General features: G+C 49.7%; 1 protein-coding gene across 1 annotated transcript in view; it reads right to left on the reverse strand.

Annotated features, from left to right (window-relative positions):
- Window positions 1-19,276, reverse strand: part of LOC137380314 (protein kinase C delta type-like) — a 181,449-nt gene that overhangs the window by 23,845 nt on the left and 138,328 nt on the right. Inside the window, 9 exon segments of the mRNA XM_068052241.1 lie at window positions 3,060-3,151; window positions 3,770-3,943; window positions 5,147-5,292; window positions 8,758-8,869; window positions 9,643-9,743; window positions 9,835-9,964; window positions 11,738-11,823; window positions 11,912-11,943; window positions 13,112-13,271. Coding sequence (XP_067908342.1) covers window positions 3,060-3,151; window positions 3,770-3,943; window positions 5,147-5,292; window positions 8,758-8,869; window positions 9,643-9,743; window positions 9,835-9,964; window positions 11,738-11,823; window positions 11,912-11,943; window positions 13,112-13,271 — 1,033 coding nt within the window.

Here is a 19,276-nt window from a genome sequence, read left to right on the forward strand (position 1 = left end):
GTTGGTTATGGAATCGTTTAGCTCGGTCTATTGCATGCTGCTTACGCTGTTTGGCACGCAAGTAGTCCTGTGTTGTAGATTCCCCAGGCTGACACCTCATTTTTAGGTATGCCTGGTGTTGCACCTGGCATGCTTTCCTGCACTCTTCGCTGAACCAGGGTTGATATCCCTGCCTTGATGGTAATGGTAGAGAGAGGGATATGCCAGGTCGTAAGTTTACAGATTGTGGTCAAATACAATTCCGCTGCTGTTGATGACCCAAAGCACCTCATGGATGTCCAATTTTGAGCTGCCAAATCTGTTCTGAATTTACGCCATTTAGCATGGTGGTAGTGCCACTCAACACAATTGAGGGTATCCTCAATGTGAAGATGGGGCTTTGTTTCCACAATGATTGTGTCGTGATCATTCCTACCACTACTGTCATGGACAGAAACATCTGCGTTGGTGATGACAAGGTCAAGTAGGTTTTTCCCCCTTTGTTGGTTTCCTCACCACCTGCTGCAGGCCCAGACTGGTAGATATGTCCTTCAGGACTCAGCCTGCTCGGTCAGTAGTGGTGCTACTGAGCCACTGTTGGCAATGGACATTGAAGTCCCCCACCCAGAGTACATTCTGTGCCCTTGCCACCCATAGTGCTTCTTCCAATTGGTGTTCAACATGGAGGAGTACTGATTCATCAGTATGGAGGGCGGTATTGGTAGGTGGTAATCAGCAGGTTTCCTTGCCCAGGTTTGATCTGATGCCATGAGACATCATGAGGCCCGGAGTCGATGTTGAGGACTCCCAGGGCAATTCCCTCTCGACTGTATACCACTGTGCTGCCACCTCTGCTGGGTCTGTCCGGCCGTTGGGACAGGACACACCCGGGGATGGTGATGGTGGTGTCAGGGACATTGTCTGTCAGGTATGATTCCCTGAGTATGACTATGTCAGGCTATTGCTTGACTAGTCTGTAGGACAGCTCTCCCAACTTTGGCACAAGCCCCCAGATGTTAGTAAGGAGGACTTTGCAGAGTTAACAAGGCTGAGTTTGCCATTGTTGTTTCTGATGTCTAGATTGATGCCTGGGTGATGTTGTTTTATTCCTTTTCAACTTTTGTGTAGCAACTTTGTACAATTGAGTGGCTTGCTGGGCTATTTCAGAGGACAGTTAAGAATCAAGCACCAGGAGTTCCGAAGAAGGGTCACTGACCCGAAACGTTAACTCTGCTTCTCTTTCCACAGATGCTGCCAGACCTGCTGAGTGAATCTAGCATTTCTTGTTTTTGTTTAAGAATCAAGCACATTGTTGTGGGTCTGGAGTCACATGTAGGCCAGACCAGGTAAGGACGGTAGATTGCCTTCCCTAAAGGACATTAGTGAACCAGATGGGTCTTTTGATGATGGTGACATGACACCATTACTGATACTAGCTTGCAATTCCAGATTTTTATTAATTAATTGAATTTAAATTCCTTCAGCTGCCGTGGTGGGATTTGAACCCGTGTCCCAGGGCATGAGCCTGGGTCTTTGTATTACTAGTCCAGTGACATTACCACTACACCACCCTCGCCCCCCAGGGCACAGAGGGAGGGCAGCGCCAAAGGGTCCATACTGAGGGAACATTCCCTCAAATTATTGGCTTGTGGTTGAAGTCCGACAGGTGAATTCCGTTCAGTTTTGAAATCTGTAACTCGAGACGTTAACCCTCTGGTTTCGGGGCTGTTCGATGTCATAGGGGGAGGTCTGCTCACAAAGGGACTGATGGCACAGACGGGAATGAAAGCCCAGAGACGGACAATCAGCAGGCCCGTTGTGCGAGTGGTTCAGGATTTCAGGACAAAGGCATCACTGACTGATCTGTCTGTTGTATCAGGTAAACAAACCCTCAAGACCTCTCCATGAACCTTTAAACAGAGACTGAAGTCTCCTTGCTCACTACAGACAAAGGGTTAAAATGCACTGATAGCTGTGAGTGTCACCCTCGAGGAAGAGGATGACTTCAGCAATGCATTGTGCAAAGAGAAAGCTGGACAGACAGATTGTCCGACGCCGGCACTGGATACACGGGCTGAGCTCCACCCCACACTGCAGTGTGTTCCATCTACATGATGTACTACAGCAACTCACTCAAGTTACTTTGACAGCAACCTCCCTCTCTCTTCTGGGAAAGCTGGGTTTGGCAATAAATACAGCTTCTCCAGTGACGTTCACATCAGAGAGAATTATTGTTGTTGTGACACAAACACTTTCCTGGCATTTCACACCTGAGGAGTGAGAGTGAAGAATCCTAAACCCACCCTCATGCACAGATCATCATCATAAATCCACAGGTCTTCACTAACTTCACAGGAATGTGACAGTGAGAAACTCAGGAACAACACATGGAGATACCCGGCCCTGGCCAAACTGTGATTAAGGAGGCACAAACTGCAGAGACAGGAATGCATTTTTATAGAACCTTTCACATCCTCAGGATCTTCCAAAGTCACTGTTATAATGTAGGAAGGCCAATTTGTATACAGTAAGCTCCCACAAATAGCAATGTGATAATCGTTGTGGGACGTCCTTAAGGGGAGCAGATTAGGAAGCTGTAAGTGAAGATCACGAGAGGAAGTGATGTCATGTCACACATGACCAGGGAGTTATGGGTATCGCCCGACAGAGTGAGATGTGTGTTGGTGTGGCTCCTGTAGTAGAGATATATATATGTTCAGGTTGTTATAATAAAAACTCATGTTTTCTTTGGATATTACTTGCAGTCCTATGAGTCTTACAATAGTTTACATACCACAGGAACAATATTACAACAATAACCAGATAATCTGTTTTTATGATGTTGGCTGAGGAACAAATATTGGCCCCAGGACGTTGGGGAGAACTCACCTGCTCCTCCTAAAAACAGTTTTGGTGTTGGGGTTGGGGGGGGGGGGGGGGGGGAAGTTGTTGATGGGGTGAGGAAGTGGACTGGGGGTGTTCTGGCCATAAGGCCAAGCTTTGCTCAGTGCCCGTGAACCTCCTGTGTTTGGAGAGGTGGGGGGGGGGGGGGGCGGGAGGGGTGGGGAGGAGTGACTTACATTGCTCGGTACAGATCGAAACGTCCCTTCTCCTGAATGTGGAACATCAGGTCGCCACCATTCAAATATTCCATGACAAAGAACAGATGCTCCTGTCCATGAGAAACAAGACAACTTTCAGATCCCCAATCATTGGGCATTATTTAACAAACTCACTGCCTGCACTCCACTGTCAACCCAATGATCCAAGAGAATAAACATTCTCAATCCCTCCGCCACTCACCCCCACATCCCCGAGACCCACCCCCCCAACCACCCCATCCACCCACACAGTATTCCCTCCAACACCAACATCTATCCCAAGGCCAGGTAAAGACATTCAGCCCATCAGGGCCTGCCTGATTACTGACCCATCATCCTATCAGGTTCAGAGATGAGGAGTGGGGGTGGCTCTAACACTGGCACTCATACCTTGGGTCAATTGGCCTCCTCCAGTGTGGATTGTGATTGGTGATGAAAGTTGTTCATTGGCTGTGAATCACCTTTGACATGTTTTACACTGGTTTACTGTAAAATTACAGACTGTCCGCACAGGAGGAGGTCATTCAGCTCTGCGAGTCTCCACACAGGAGCTGTCAATGCAAATCTCATTTTCAAAGCTTTCCACTCTAATATTATTCTGATACAATGACCAGTGCAAGCAACCTTGCCCCATCTCCTCCCCACATCATTCCTGGTTCCAGGGTCCCCAGTTTATAGTGATTTGGTACCTTAGTTTGAAAAGTAGAGTAGAGGTGAGTGAGGAATGGGTTATCCCAGGCCAGGGCCAGCACCCGTTTCTCCACCATCGTACATTCCACATCGTCATCCATTAAAACCACATCCTTCTTCAATGCTTTCACGGCAAAGAATTCACCCTTTCCCTTCAACTCTGCGAGGAGCACCTGCCGCCAAAATAAATGTTTGGTAAGTCGCCAAACACACACTGACCACGGTGAATATCGTAACCAGTTTTGTTAAATGTTTGAACTTTGCGTGTTGCAGTTGATACCAGCTCATGTTTCAATTTTGATCAACATTTGCCTTGATGTTTTATTGTTTTTGATGTTTCTGGAGCGTTCCATTTCATTAAAATTCTTCAATTCAAACCACCGGATTGTTCAAAGTGTTTTGTGCAAAATTTGTGGTTGAATGAACAGGAGGAGACTGGAGTTAAATGGACACCAACAGAAATAGTGAACATATTTGGAAAATAGATGGTTAAAAGATACTAATTACAGTGGTCACAATATAGAAACAGTTCCTGGAAATAGCGAGAAAATGCTCAGCAGGAGGGATAGATTCACTGGGGTTATCCCAGCAATGAGGCTTTAGTGATGAGGAATAGCAGAGAAACCTGGTCATTTGCATCAGAACAAAAGATTGAAAGAAGCTTAATAACGTGAATGCGAAAAACTATTTTCCACTGGTTGGTGAATCAGTAACTCAAGGACATAAACTTATCGCCATGGAATTTTCTACTCGAAACTCAGCTGGAAACATAACCCAGAACATTTTAAAAGAGCTGGACAAATATTTGAAAAAAAACTTGAGAGAGAATTGGGCAACAGGCAGGGGACTGGGAGCGGGCGGGCAGGAGTTTGAGAGAAGGCAGCTTGTGATGGACTCCTGTACCCGCACCATAATGCTGTGCTACTGAGGCCAACAGACCAGAAGGTCGAGGCTCATCACGAGTCAGTGGCTCTGTTAACTCAGCATCCGGCTTAGGGAAGGAAAACCTTCAGCCGCAGTTCCTGAGGCAGGAAGCAGTGGTGGAAGATGCTGTGGGTAGACACCAGGCTCGCCTGTGATACTCTCCACAATGTCACCATCTGGTCTCCCCAGGGATACAACAGGGCTGGAACTCACTGAACTGAACCCAACCAGGGTCAGAGGGGAGAGAACTGGGAGAAAGATCCTCCCTCACTGGGAGGCAGATGGGGGAGACAGTCCCTGGCCTGGACTTGGGGGGGGGGGGCGGGCCTCTGGCCTGTCCTGGCCTCGGGGGTGGGGGGAGACAGCATCTGGCATGGACTGCGGGGAGACAGCTTTGTGTCACCATGAAGAGGAGGTAAAACCCACATTAAAGCTCCTGGAGCCAGACTCACTTTTCCAAAGCTTCCTTTTCCCAGCACTTTATGCAGAGTAAAATTCTCAATGGCCAGCTTCCTCATTGAATTGGGGCGTAGACTGGGTCCTCGCTGGGGCGGTTTTGGGGAGCCACCCTCCCACAACTTGCCATACTGGTTACTGTCTGAAAACAAGCAAATGTCAGGCTGTGAGGACAGGTTTGGCTTAATGCCGCACACTGGACGGTTTCACAGTTCATGTTAAGCACATCATCAATCGAATGGGATCACCAATAACCTGACCTGTTAATGTCCTAAAGCCCCACTGGATGAGGCAGAATCCCTGCTGATGCTCACCAGGAGCAGAGGTTCCAACAGGCATTGTTTCTCTTTGGGGAAAGAAAGTAGGAATACATCACAGCAGAAGGTTTGACCACTTCACTCTTTAACAGTTAAAGTCAGGGCAGTGCCAGAGCAGGGAATGGGATCAGAGGCAAAGCAGCAGAAATTCCAGCCCCCACTTTCCCTCCTCAATGGAGCAGAGATGAATGGACATGAAGCTGGCAAAGCTTGTAAAGGCCAGGATAGCCCGGCATAGCCTGCCAGTCAGTAACATTCAAACAATTATTTCCACAAGTTCTTCTCCAGCTGCAAAGCACGAGACAAGTCGGATTTGTATCCTGCAGATATCTCATCGGTTAGCTGCCCCCATCTCCAATATTGGTAACAGACATAACCCAGAATTAAAAGACCTGCACTTTTTAGAACATTAGAACATTACAGCGCAATACAGGCCCTTCGGCCCTCGATGTTGCACCGACCATCTGACCTACACTATTCCATTTTCATCCATATGTCTATCCAATGACCACTTAAATGCCCTTTTTTTAGAATTAGAATTAGAATATTACAGTGCAGTTCAGGCCCTTCGGCCCTCGATGTTGCGCCGAGCTGTGAAACCATCTGACCTACACTATTCCATTTTCATCCATGTGTCTATCCAATGTCCACTTAAATGCCCTTAAAGTTGGCGAATCTACTACTGCTGCAGGCAGGGCATTCCACGCCCTTACTACTCTCTGAGTAAAGAAACTACCTCTGACATCTGTCCTATATCTATCACCCCTCAACTTGAAGCTATGTCCCCTCGTGTTTGCCATCACCATCCGAGGAAAAAGACGCTCACTATCCACCCTATCTAACCCTCTGATTATCTTATATGTCTCTATTAAGTCACCTCTCCTCCTCCTTCTCTCCAACGAAAACAACCTCAAGTCCCTCAGCCTTTCCTCGTAAGACCTTCCCTCCATACCAGGCAACATCCTAGTAAATCTCCTCTGCACCCTTTCCATAGCTTCCACATCCTTCCTATAATGCGGTGACCAGAACTGCACGCAATACTCCAGGTGCGGTCTCACCAGAGTCTTGTACAGCTGCAGCATGACCTCGTGGCTCCGAAACTCGACCCCCCTACTAATAAAAGCTAACACACCATATGCCTTCTTGACAGCCCTATTAACCTGGTTAGCAACCTTCAGGGATTTATGCACCTGGACACCAAGATCTCTCTGCTCATCTACACTAACAAGAATCTTCCCATTAGCCCAGTACTCTGCATTCCTGTTACTCCTTCCAAAGTGAATCACCTCACACTTTTCCACATTAAACTCCATTTGCCATCTCTCAGCCCAGCTCTGCAGCCTATCTATGTCTCTCTGTACCCTACAACATCCTTCGGCACTATCCACAACTCCACCGACCTTAGTGTCATCTGCAAATTTACTAACCCACCCTTCTACACCCTCTTCCAGGTCATTTATAAAAATGACAAACAGCAATGGCCCCAAAACAGATCCTTGCGGTACACCACTAGTAACTAAACTCCAGGATGAACATTTGCCATCAACCACCACCCTCTGTCTTCTTTCAGCTAGCCAATTTCTGATCCAAAGCTCTAAATCACCTTCAACCCCATACTTCCGTATTTTCTGCAATAGCCTACCGTGGGGAACCTTATCAAACGCCTTACTGAAATCCATATACACCACATCCACTGCTTTACCCTCATCCACCTGTTTGGTCACCTTCTCGAAAAACTCAATAAGGTTTGTGAGGCACGACCTACCCGTCACAAAACCGTGCTGACTATCACGTTAGGGTTAGGGTTAGGGTTACTTCTGTAGCGCCTTTCATCACATCAGGATATCCCAAAGTGCTTTACAGCCAATGAAGTGCTTTTGAAGTGTAGTCACTGTTGTAATATAGGAAACATGGCAACAAATTTGCACACAGCAAGATCCCACAAACAACGTGATAATGATCAGAAGATCTGTTTTTAGTGATGTGGGTTGAGGATAAATATTGAACAAAACACCGGGAGAATTCCCCTGCTCTTCTTCTGCAATGGGATCTTCTACATCCACCTGAGAGGGGAGACATTGCCTTGGTTTCAGGGGTCACAGGTCAGGCTTCAGCCGATCAGGTTTGGTGCGAGGCTGACGTTCAAAGATCCATCTCAGTCCCTCAGTGCATCGAGCCCAGGAAAAGCTGCTCCCTGAGCAGGTGAGCACACACCAAGAACACCAGCAATTGTGCACGTGGAGGTGTATGTGTGACCTTCCATCTACTATGTAGACAGGCATGTTTCTAACTAACCATTGTATGTGGAGCCCTTTCTCCCGACTTACTTGTCTCCTGCATGCGAGCCAACTCCTGCTCCCTTGATCCCATTCCCAATGACCTGCTAACCACCAGTGCCCCTCCCTGCTCCCTACATCCCATGAGGGCAAACAATAACATCGCCTGGTTGGGCCAAATGGCCTATTTCTGTATTGCAATTTCTATGTAAATTGGCCCCTCCTCGAAAAAACACCCTTGACTTCTCTATCCTCAACAACTACCAACCCATCTCCAATCTTCCCTTTGTTTCCGAAGTCCTTGAGCTTCCCAAATCTGTGCCCATCTCAGGTTCTACCTTCCCACAGCAATTAATGAGCACCAGGATTCTGTGACTGTGGCCATGGGGCATTCTCTTATCTGGTCTTTTCTGCAGCCTTTGACATGGTTGACCATATCATCCTCCTCCAGCCCCCTTTCTGCCTCCGAGCATCATCATCATTGGTTTACCCCACCCCCATCTCGAGTCCACCAAGGATCTATCCTCCTCCTCCATCTCATTAACACGCTGGCCCTCGGGGACATCATCTATACATAGGGGGTTAGCTTCCACATGAATGCAGATGACACCCAGCTCGACCATTCCACACCTATCTCAAACCTGTCACTGCCTATGTGGTGTCGAACTGCTCATCTGACATTAGGAAGGCCAAAGTTATCCAACACTACTGACTCCACCTCTGACCACTGTCTCAGGCTGAACCCACCCTTCGTAAAGTCATGGTCCTATTTCCCATCTTGTCTACTCAGTAACAGTCCTGTCATCACATTGGAGCTTTTATATGGTATCGAATGGACACATGGCTGCTGCAGTTCTTCAGAGTACCAGCAGGAGTCAGCCACAAGTCAGTGTGATCACTTCAGATCTTTTCATCTTTGCCAACCAATTCTACCAATGGGCAACTGGAACTCACAGCTTCAGCTCCTAACTCACTCTGGAGTTCCCATTAGAGGGAGGGTGTCCGTGCAGGTACCTGTGCTGTCCAGGTTTTGGGTTCCAGATCCAGTGGAGTTATTGAAAGGCTGATAAATCCCTATGTTTGAATTGTCAGACAGACTGCTATCGGACCTCCGAGTGGATGATTTCTGTGAGAAATACAAAAACTATTTTAAAACTCTGAACGGCATTACTCTCAATTAAAAAAGTGAAGCAACTGCAGAAACTGGGACTGTTCATCCTCAAGCTGAGAAGGTTAAGGGGGCATTTAACAGAGGGGTTAAAATTTATGAATGGTTTTGATAGAATAAATAAGGAGGGTCTTCCTCGTGGGAGGTGGAGATGTTGGGGGTGGGGGGGGGGTGGTCAGTTACCAGAGGGACATTTAAGGTAACTGGCAAAAGAACCAGTTGGGGAGACGAGGAGAATCTTTTTGACGTAGTGAGTTGTTGTGATCTGGAATGCGCTGTCTGAAAGGGCAGTAGATGATGATTCAATAGTAACTTTCAAAAGGAAATTAGAAAAATTTGCAGGCCTGTGGGGGAAAGAGCAGGGGGGAGTGGGACTAATCGGATGGCTCTTTCTAGGATCCAGTACAGGCTCGATGGGCCGAATGGCCTCCTTCTGTGCTGTATCATTCCAACAAAAATCTGAACAGAAGAGACATTGAGTAACAGTGAATGCATGAGTGAGACAGAGAGTGAACCCCTCGACCTCAGCAGCTACAAAGAGCTCGGATACAGGTCACTTGCCTGTCTCCAGACCTGTGCCTCCACCATGACCTCCCTGCACCTTTTGTTACTGTGATTAGTATGGGTGTAAAATCTGAATTTCTGTACAGACAAATACCTACATAGAAATCATTATTTGTCACTAACCAGGCCAGCACCTACACCCTTGGCAACTGGGCTTTTCCACTTACCATGCTGATCTGGTTGAGTGCCTCAGCCATCAGTTTCTGGTTGATTCCACAGAGATTGGCCACTTTGGACTGACACTTGTGATGCACATTCATCGCACATTCTGCGTTGGGAAGAGAAACAGTGGTGTTTACTGAGAAAAACAATACAGGATGCAGAGATGTCTGCCAAACGTTGGTGAGTGAAAGTCACACCTTCACACTTGAGTCCTTGCTTGACCAGCCCCCACAGCAAGCTCCCACAGTGATCACAGAATGTTGGGCTCATGTAGTTGTTCACTTTAAACCTGTGTGGAACATCGATGTTGAAACGCTCCTTCTGAAACTGGAGGACAAAGTGTTATAATGGCAGCAACCCTCGGCGGATTGCTGACATGTACAGCCATAGAGACATCGTAAAGCAATGTAAGGACACCGTAAATCGATGCACAAACAGCATGTGGTGACCAATAAACTACTCGATTGTTGTAAAATCCATCTGGTTCACTAATATCCTTTAGGGAAGGAAATCTGCTGTCCTTATCTGGTCTGGCCTACATGTGACTCCAGACCCACAACAATGTGGTTAGTTCTTAACTGCCCTCTGAACTGGCCTCACAAGCCACACAGTTGTCAAGGTGACTCATCATCACCTTCCCAAGGGCAAATAGGGATGGCAACAATGCAACATTCAGTGAACGAATTTTTAAAAGTGACATTGTGGGGTCATTGCATTGTGAAAGAGGATATTGCATAGCAACACAGACATTGAATAGAAACACTGGGGCATTCACTGGCATGCATCCACAACATCCCTCTCACCCCCAAAGGTCAGAAAATGTACTGGCTGGAGGGAGGGTGGAGGTTGGAGGGGGGTGGGGGGGGAGGGGAGCGGGAGGGGAGGGCAGCGGGAGCGAGGGGAGGGGAGGGAGTGGGAGGGCAGCGAGGGGAGGGCAGCGAGGGGAGGGCAGCGAGGGGAGGGCAGCGAGGGGAGGGCAGCGAGGGGAGGGCAGGGAGTGGGAGTGGAGGGGAGGGAAGGGGAGGGCAGCGAGGGGAGGGCAGCGGAGGAGAGGGCAGCGGAGGGGAGGGAGTGGGAGCGAGGGGAGGGGAGCGAGGGGGGAGTGGGAGCGAGGGGGGAGGGGAGCGAGGGGGGAGGGGAGCGAGGGGGGAGGGGAGCGAGGGGGGAGGGGAGCGAGGGGGGAGGGGAGCGAGGGGGGAGGGGGGCGAGGGGAGCGAGGGGGGCGAGGGGAGCGAGGGGGGCGAGGGGAGCGAGGGGGGCGAGGGGAGCGAGGGGGGCGAGGGGAGCGAGGGGGGCGAGGGGAGCGAGGGGGGAGGGGAGCGAGGGGGGAGGGGAGCGAGGGGGGAGGGGAGCGAGGGGGGAGGGGAGCGAGGGGGGAGGGGAGCGGAGGGGGGAGGGGAGCGGAGGGGGGAGGGGAGCGGAGGGGGGAGGGGAGCGGAGGGGGGAGGAGAGCGGAGGGGGAAGCGGAGGGGGGCGGAGGGGAGCGGGGGGGAGGGGAGCGGAGGGGGGAGGGGAGCGGAGGGGGGAGCGGAGGGGGGCGGAGGGGAGCGGGGCGGAGGGGAGCGGGGCGGAGGGTGGAGGAGAGGGGAGCGAGGGGAGGGTGGAGGAGAGGGGAGCGAGGGGAGGGTAGAGGAGAGGGAAGCGGGGGGTGGAGGAGTGGGGGGAGGGTGGAGGAGAGGGGAGCGGGGTGAGGGTGGAGGAGAGGGGAGCGGGGGGAGGGTGGAGGAGAGGGGAGCGGGGGAAAGGGAGCAGGGGAAGGGTGGAGGAGAGGGGTGGGAGGAGGGTGGAGGAGAGGGGAGGAGGGTGGAGGAGAGGAGAGTGGTAGGAGGGTGGAGGAGAGGGGAGTGGGAGGAGGGTGGAGGAGAGGGGAGTGGGAGGAGGGTGGAGGAGAGGGGAGGAGGGTGGAGGGTGGAGGAGAGGGGAGTGGGAGGAGGGTGGAGGAGAGGGGAGTGGGAGGAGGGTGGAGGAGAGGGGAGTGGGAGGAGGGTGGAGGAGAGGGGAGTGGGGGGGAAAAGAGAGGAGTAACCTGTACTGGGCCGTGGGAGGGAGTGGGTCCCCAGGCTGGATACTGTACCGAGGTTGGGGTCCTGCAGTTCTTACCACTGTGTCCCTGCTGTTGGTGGCAGTGCCTGTACAGCGGCCGATGATTTTATCAATACATTTCTTGTGAATTGCAGCATTACATTCTGCAAGGAAATGACAGACAGGATTAAAGCCAGAATGCAAGATGGAGAGCGAGGACTGTGATTTACTCAATGTGGGGGGAATACTCACGTCTACACTGGTACCCCTGCTTGTTCAGGCCCCTGTGGAGGAAAGTAAACACAGCTAATTGTACTAAAGACTGACACAAAGCACAACATCGACCGTTATCCCCAGACCAAATTACAAAGCGCTGTCCCGGGTCAGCCTGGCACAGCCCAGTATATCCCCGGGTGGGATGGGGGAGTGAGGGAGGCTCCAGGAGTGGGGAGGGAAGTGAGGGTGGCGGCTCCAGGACGGGAGGGTTGGGGCATTAGGACGGCTCCCGGTTTTTTGTGGGGGGTGGTGAAGAGGGCCCAGAGGGTCTGGGTGTAGAGAGAACGGGATGCAGGATTGATTTTGGAATATTCTAGAAAAAGGGCAGCGACTCTCGGGTCCAGGAACTGAATCCAGAAAAAAACGAAATCCAGAAAGAGTTTGTACCCAAAGGGGAACTGAACCAATAGCAGCTCAATGAGCATGCAATCTCTGGTTTGTGACCCGCTGTGCGGACAGAATAATATGGGGACAATTAAGGTGAAATGATTAAGCAATTATGTACTACTAACAAAATAACCTCGGAGCTGCAGAGACAGCTTATCAGTAATAATAAAGTAACTTCAGGGCTGAACAGACAGCTTATCAGTAGAAGCAGACTAACAAGCAGAAACTAACAGGACAGCTGCAGACTGTTTAATCGTATCCTATTGTATAGCAATCAGCCTAACAGTCCAAGGAGATAGGGGGATGAGAAACTGCTAGAGGAGAAGGTAACAAGGCAGTACCCCAATCAGGCCATGACACCAATTGGGAACATAAAGGGGGTGTCACTGATTTGTATGAAGAACTATAAGAAAGGCTTGATTTCCCTGCTCAGGCAGGAAGGTGGAGGCAGAGGTGTGTGTATGTTTGCTTTGCTGATGATGTAACCATTTCGTACAGCAATAAAGTTTCTTAAAGCTACAGTCGGACTTTGTCTCGCTTTGTGTAACCAATGGGATCCAACACCCACCCTCGGCCACACCTTCTCCCCCCACAACACCCCCCCCCACCCCGGCCACGCCCCAGCTCCGCGGCTCATGCACCATTCCCTGCCTGTGCACCCCAGCCTCTGATCACATACCTGGGCCCCAAGCCGCAACCCCAGCCCCACCCGTGGGCTCCACTGAGTGAACAACAATCTCAATCTTAAACCGCGTTATGGTCAGATCAGCTCGGCACCAAGATCCTTACCAGACAAAATCCCGGCACACGGAACAGAAGGTGGGTTGCCGGAAGAAGGTGGCGGTGAACTCATGGTTTTTGATGTAGTGGATTTTGGCCTGTTTGATTGCCCCTCGGCGGCGGTTCAGAGTTACTGCACCATCCTCCTCCCTCACAGACTGGTGACAATCTGTAGATACAAAGACCAGCTCATGAGGGTCCCCTGGACATTGCTGGGGAGGCGGGAGATGGGGGGGGAGGCGGGAGATGGGGGGGGGGGGGGGGAGATGGGGGGAGGCGGGGGAGATGGGGGGAGGCGGGGGAGATGGGGGGAGGCGGGAGATGGGGGGGGAGGCGGGAGATGGGGGGGGAGGCGGGAGATGGGGGGGAGGCGGGAGATGGGGGGAGGCGGGAGATGGGGGGAGGCGGGAGATGGGGGGAGGCGGGAGATGGGGGGAGGCGGGAGATGGGGGGAGGCGGGAGATGGGGGGAGGGGGGAGATGGGGGGGAGGGGGGAGATGGGGGGAGGCGGGAGATGGGGGGAGGCGGGAGAGGGGGGGGGCGGGAGAGGGGGGGGGCGGGAGATGGGGGGGGGCGGGAGATGGGGGGGGGCGGGAGATGGGGGGGGGCGGGAGATGGGGGGGGGGGGGTACGCAGAAAGATGGCAGTCTTGGGGTCAGGGTCAGTTGTGGAGATTGTGCTATTGAGCAAATAATACAGACAAGAGTTTAAGTCTCACTACAAAGATTTCAGAGTTCAGATTCACTTAAAAATAAATCTAGAAATAAAAAGTGGCCGTGAAGGTGTCGGGTTGTCACCAAACCAAACCGGTTCACTAAATGTCATTTAAGGAATGACTATTCCTTAAATTGCTGTCCTTCCCCAGTCTGTATCTGCGTGACTCAAGTCTCACACCAAACCTGCTGTCCTTACCCCAAAAGGACATTAGTGAACCAGTCTGACAACAATCATATTATTGGATGATTAACAATCTCGATAGGATAAAGAATGAAATTGTTTCCTCCAGAACAAAACCTTCAAATTCGAGCCAGGCCATTCAGGGGTGATGTCAGGAAGCACTTCTTCACACAAAGGGGAGTGGAAATCTGCAACTCTCTCCCCCAAAAAGCTGTTGAGGCTGGGGATCAATTGGAAATTTCAAGACTGAGATTGACAGATTTTTGTTGCATTAGGGGATTAAGGGATACGGAACAAAGACAGGTAAATGGAGCTGAGATACAGCTCAGTCATAATTTAATTGAACAGGTGAACAGTTTCGAGAGGCTGAATGGCCTGTTCCTGTGCTGCTAGATGTTTTGAATTCAAAATTTACAACTTACCCAATGACTAGACTAGGACAAGGGTCAGTCGGTCCACAACTGTCTGAGGTTTCACTAACAAAATCCTGTTTACTTTTACTTTTCAGCCGGCGCAGACACGATGGGCTGAATGGCCTACTTCTGTGCCATAATTTTTCAATGGTTCTATGGAGATCTGGCCCCAGAACACAATAACAGATTTCATCTCTGCTCTTCTTGGAGTCTGGATTACACAGGCACCAGTACCCACAAGCACAATGTTTCCTCTAACTTCTGTTTGCAGTGCACGGCCTGCTTGTTGCACTGGGTGGTTTCTTTAAGATCGCTGCATGCCACATCTTAAAAGGAATGTCGCTGGTACATAACCTGTTTGTTCCGAGCAGCACATTGCTAACTGCTGCCCAGCCCTGTGCCTCAGGGAACATTGTCCCCAACCGCAGTTACACCCCCAAACCAAGGCATCTCCTTGTCCCCAAACCCCCAGCCCAATGTCACCAAATTGTGCCAATCCAGGCGACGCATTGCTAATACTCCCCTCGTCCAGTGATTGGCTCAGCCAGGTACAGTAAGGATGTAACCATTTACTACAAGTCAAGGCTGGGCTTTAAATGGTTAAACCAATTTGGGACTGCTGGTCATTCAGGATTTACAACCAGTTATATTCATCTGAAGGCAGTTGTCACCGTAGCAACATGGCACTGGGCCAGGAGGTGTGGTCAACCTCCAGCACATTGATTGGTTCCCCATCTCCAATATCAGCAATCTTTTCATCACCAATCACCCAGCACTGCCGAGAAGAATTACCCACCCAACAATCAGCAAAGAAATTCAGCCGCTCTAACCATAGAAAAGTTACAGCACAGAAGGAGACCATTCAGCCCATCGTGTCTGCACCAGCTGAAAAAAAATAGCCACCAATTCAAATCCCACCTTTCAGCACCTGATCCATAGCCTTGCAGGTTACAGCACTTCAGGTGCATGTTCAGGTACTTTTTAAATGAATTGAGGGTTTCTGCCTCCACCACCGATCCAGTCAGTGAATTCCAGACACCCAGCACCCTCTGGGTGAAAACATCTTTTCCTGATGTCTCCTCTAACCCTGCACCAATCACCTTAAATCTGTGCCCCCTGGTAATTGACCTCTCCGTTCGGGGAAACAGGTCCTTCCTGTCTACTCTACCTAGGCCCCTCATAATGTTGTACACCTCAATTATGTCACCCCTCAGCCTCCTCTGTTCTAAAGAAAAACAACCCTAGCTGATCCGATCCTTCCTCGTAGCTGCAATTTTTAAGCCCTGGCAACATTCTTGTAAATCTCCTCTGTACTCTCTCCAGAGCAATTATGTCCTTCCTGTAATGTGATGACCAGAACTGTACACAATACTCCAGCTGTGGCCTAACCAGCATTTTATACAGTTCCAGCATTACATCCCTGCTTTTGTATTCTATATCTCGGCCAATAAAGGAAAGCATTCCATATGCCTTCTTCACCACTCTATCTACCTGTCCTGCCACCTTCAGGGACCTGTGGACATGCACTCCAAGGTCTCTCACTTCCTCTACCCCTCACAATATCCTCCCATTTATTGTGCATTCCTTTGCATTACTTCACATTTCTCCAGATTGAATTCCATTTGCCATTTTTCCACCCACTCAAGCAAACCATTGATATCATTCTGGAGTCTACAGCTATCCTCTTTATTATCAAATAGGCAGCCAACATTTGTGTCATTTGCAAATTTCCCAATCATGCTTCCCACATTTAAGTCCAAATCATTAATATATACCACAAACAGCAAGGGACCCAACACTGAAACTGCTTTCCATTCACAAAAACATCCATTGACAAAGAATAAAGAACAGTACAGCACAGGAACAGGCCATTCGGCCCTCCAAGCCTGCGCCGATCTTGATGCCTGCCTAAACTAACACCTTCTGCACTTCCGAGGCCCATATCCCTCTATTCCCTTCCTATTCATGTATGTCAAGATGTCTCTTAAACGTCGCTATCGTATCTGCTTCCACCACCTCCCCTGGCAGCAAATTCCAGGCACTCACCATCCTCAGTGTAAAAAACTTGCCTCGCACATCCCCTCTAAACTTTGCCCCTCGCACCTTAAACCTATGTCCCCTAGTAACTGACTCTTCAACCCTGTGAAAAAGCTTCTGACTATCCACTCTGTCCATGCCGCCCCTCCACCTCTGTCGTTCCAGTGAAAACAATCCGAGTTTTTCCAATCTCTCCTCATATCTAATGCCCTCCAGACCAGACAACATCCTGGTAAACCTCCTCTGTACCCTCTCCAAAACCTCCACGTCCTTCTGGTAGTGTGGCGACCAGAATTGCACGCAATATTCTAAGTGTGGCCTAACTAAGGTTCTGGACAGCTGTAACATGACTTGCCAATTTTTATATATGCCCCGACCGATGAAGGCAAGCATGCCGTATACCTTCTTGACTACCTTATCCATCTGTGTTGCCACTTTCAGTGACCTGTGGACCTGTACATCCAGATCTCTCTGCCTGTCAATACTCCTAAGGGTTCTGCCATTTACTGTATACTTCCCACCTGCATTAGACCTTCCAAAATGCATTAACTCACATTTGTCCGGATTAAACTCCATCTGCCATTTCTCCGCCCAAGTCTCCAACCAATACATATCCTGCTGTATCCTCTGACAATCCTCATCATTATCCCGCAACTCCACCAACCTTTGTGTCGTCCACAAACTTACTAATCAGACCAGCTACATTTTCCTCCAAATCATTTATATATACTACAAACAGCAAAGGTCCCAGCACTGATCCCTGCGGAACACCACTAGTCACATCCCTCCATTCAGAAAAACACCCATCCACTGATACCCTCTGTCTTCTACGACCGAGCCAGTTCTGTATCCATCTTGCCAGCTCACCTCTGACTTCACCTTTTGTACCAGTCTGCCATGCGGGACCTTGTCAAAGGCTTTACTAAAGTCCATATAGATAACATCCACTGCCCTTCCTTCATCAATCATCTTCGTCACTTCCTCAAAAAACTCAAATCAAATTAGTAAGACACGACCTCCCCTTCACAAATCCAAGCTGTCTCTTGCTAATAAGTTTGTTTGTTTCCAAATGGGAGTAAATCCTGTCCCGAATAATCCTCTCTAATAGTTTCCCTACCACTGACGTAAGGCTCACCGGCCTATAATTTCCTGGATTATCCTTGCCACCCTTCTTAAACAAAGGAACAACATTGGCTATTCTCCAGTCCTCTGGGACCTCACGTGTAGCCAATGAGGATGCAATGATTTCTGTCAAGGCCCCAGCAATTTATTCCCTTGCCTCCCTCAGTATTCTAGGGTAGATCCCATCAGGCCCTGGGGACTTATCTACCTTAATGCTTTGCAAGACACCCAACACCTCCTCCTTTTTGATAATGAGATGACTGAGACTATCTACAGTCCCTTTCCTAGGCTCATCATCCACCAAGTCCTTCTCCTTGGTGAATACTGATGCAAAGTACTCATTTAGCACCTCGCCCATTTCCTCTGGCTCCACACATAGATTCCCTTCTCTGTCCTTGAGTGGGCCAACCCTTTCCCTGGTTACCCTCTTGCTCTTTATATATGTACAAAAAGCCTTGGGATTTTCCTTAATCCTGTTTGCCAATGACTTTTCATGACCCCCTTTAGCCCTCCTAACTCCTTGCTTAAGTTCCTTCCTACTGTCTTTATATTCCTCAAGTGCTTCGTCTGTTCCCAGCCTTCCAGCCCTTACAAATGCTTCCTTTTTCTTTTTGACTAGGCTCACAATATCCCGTGTTATCCAAGCTTCCCGAAACTTGCCAGACTTGTCTTTCTTCCTCACAGGAACATGCTGGTCCTGGATTCTAATCAGCTGACGTTTGAAAGACTCCCACATGTCAGATGATGGTTTACCCTCAAACAGCCGCCCCCAATCTAAATTCTTCAGTTCCTGCCTAATATTGTTATAATTAGCCTTCCCTCAATTTAGCACCTTCACCCGAGGACTACTCTTTATCCTTATCCACAAGTACCTTAAAACTTATGGAATTATTGTCACTGTTCCCGAAATGCTCCCCTACTGAAACTTCGACCACCTGGCCGGGCTCATTCCCCAATACCAGGTCCAGAATGGCCCCATCCCTAGTTGGACTATCTACATACTGTTTCAAGAAGCCCTCCTGGATGCTCCTCACAAATTCTGCCCCATCCAAGCCCCCAGCACTAAGTGAGATCCAGTCAATATAGAGGAAGTTAAAATCACCCACTACCACAACCCTGTTACCTTTACATCTTTCCAAAATCTGTCTACATATCTGTTCCTCTATCTCCCGCTGGCTGTTGGGAGGCCTGTAGTAAACCCCCAACATCGTGACTGCAACCTTCCTATTCCTCAGCTCCACCCATATTGCCTTGCTGCATGACCCCTCTGAGGTGTCCTCCCGCAGTACAGCTGTGATATTCTCCTTAACCAGTAATGCAACTCCCCCACCCCTTTTACAGCCCCCTCTATCCCACCTGAAGCTTCTAAAGCTTGGAACATTTAGCTGCCAATCCTGCCCTTCCCTCAACCAAATCTCTGTAATAGCAACATCATATTTCCAAGTACTAATCCAAGCTCTAAGTTCATCTGCCTTACCTGTTATACTTCTCGCATTGAAACAAATGCACTTCAGACCACCAGTCCCGCTGTGCTCAGCAACATCTCCCTGCCTGCCCTTCCTCTTAGTCTTACTGGCCTTATTTTCTATGTCCTCCTCATTTATTTCACTAGCTGTCCTACTGCTCTGGTTCCCACCCCCCTGCCACACTAATTTAAACCCTCCCGAGTGACGCTAGCAAACCTTGCAGCCAGGATATTAGTGCC

This window comes from Heterodontus francisci, chromosome 19 (genome assembly GCF_036365525.1).
Source record: "Heterodontus francisci isolate sHetFra1 chromosome 19, sHetFra1.hap1, whole genome shotgun sequence".
NCBI classification, from domain to species: Eukaryota; Metazoa; Chordata; class Chondrichthyes; order Heterodontiformes; family Heterodontidae; genus Heterodontus; species Heterodontus francisci.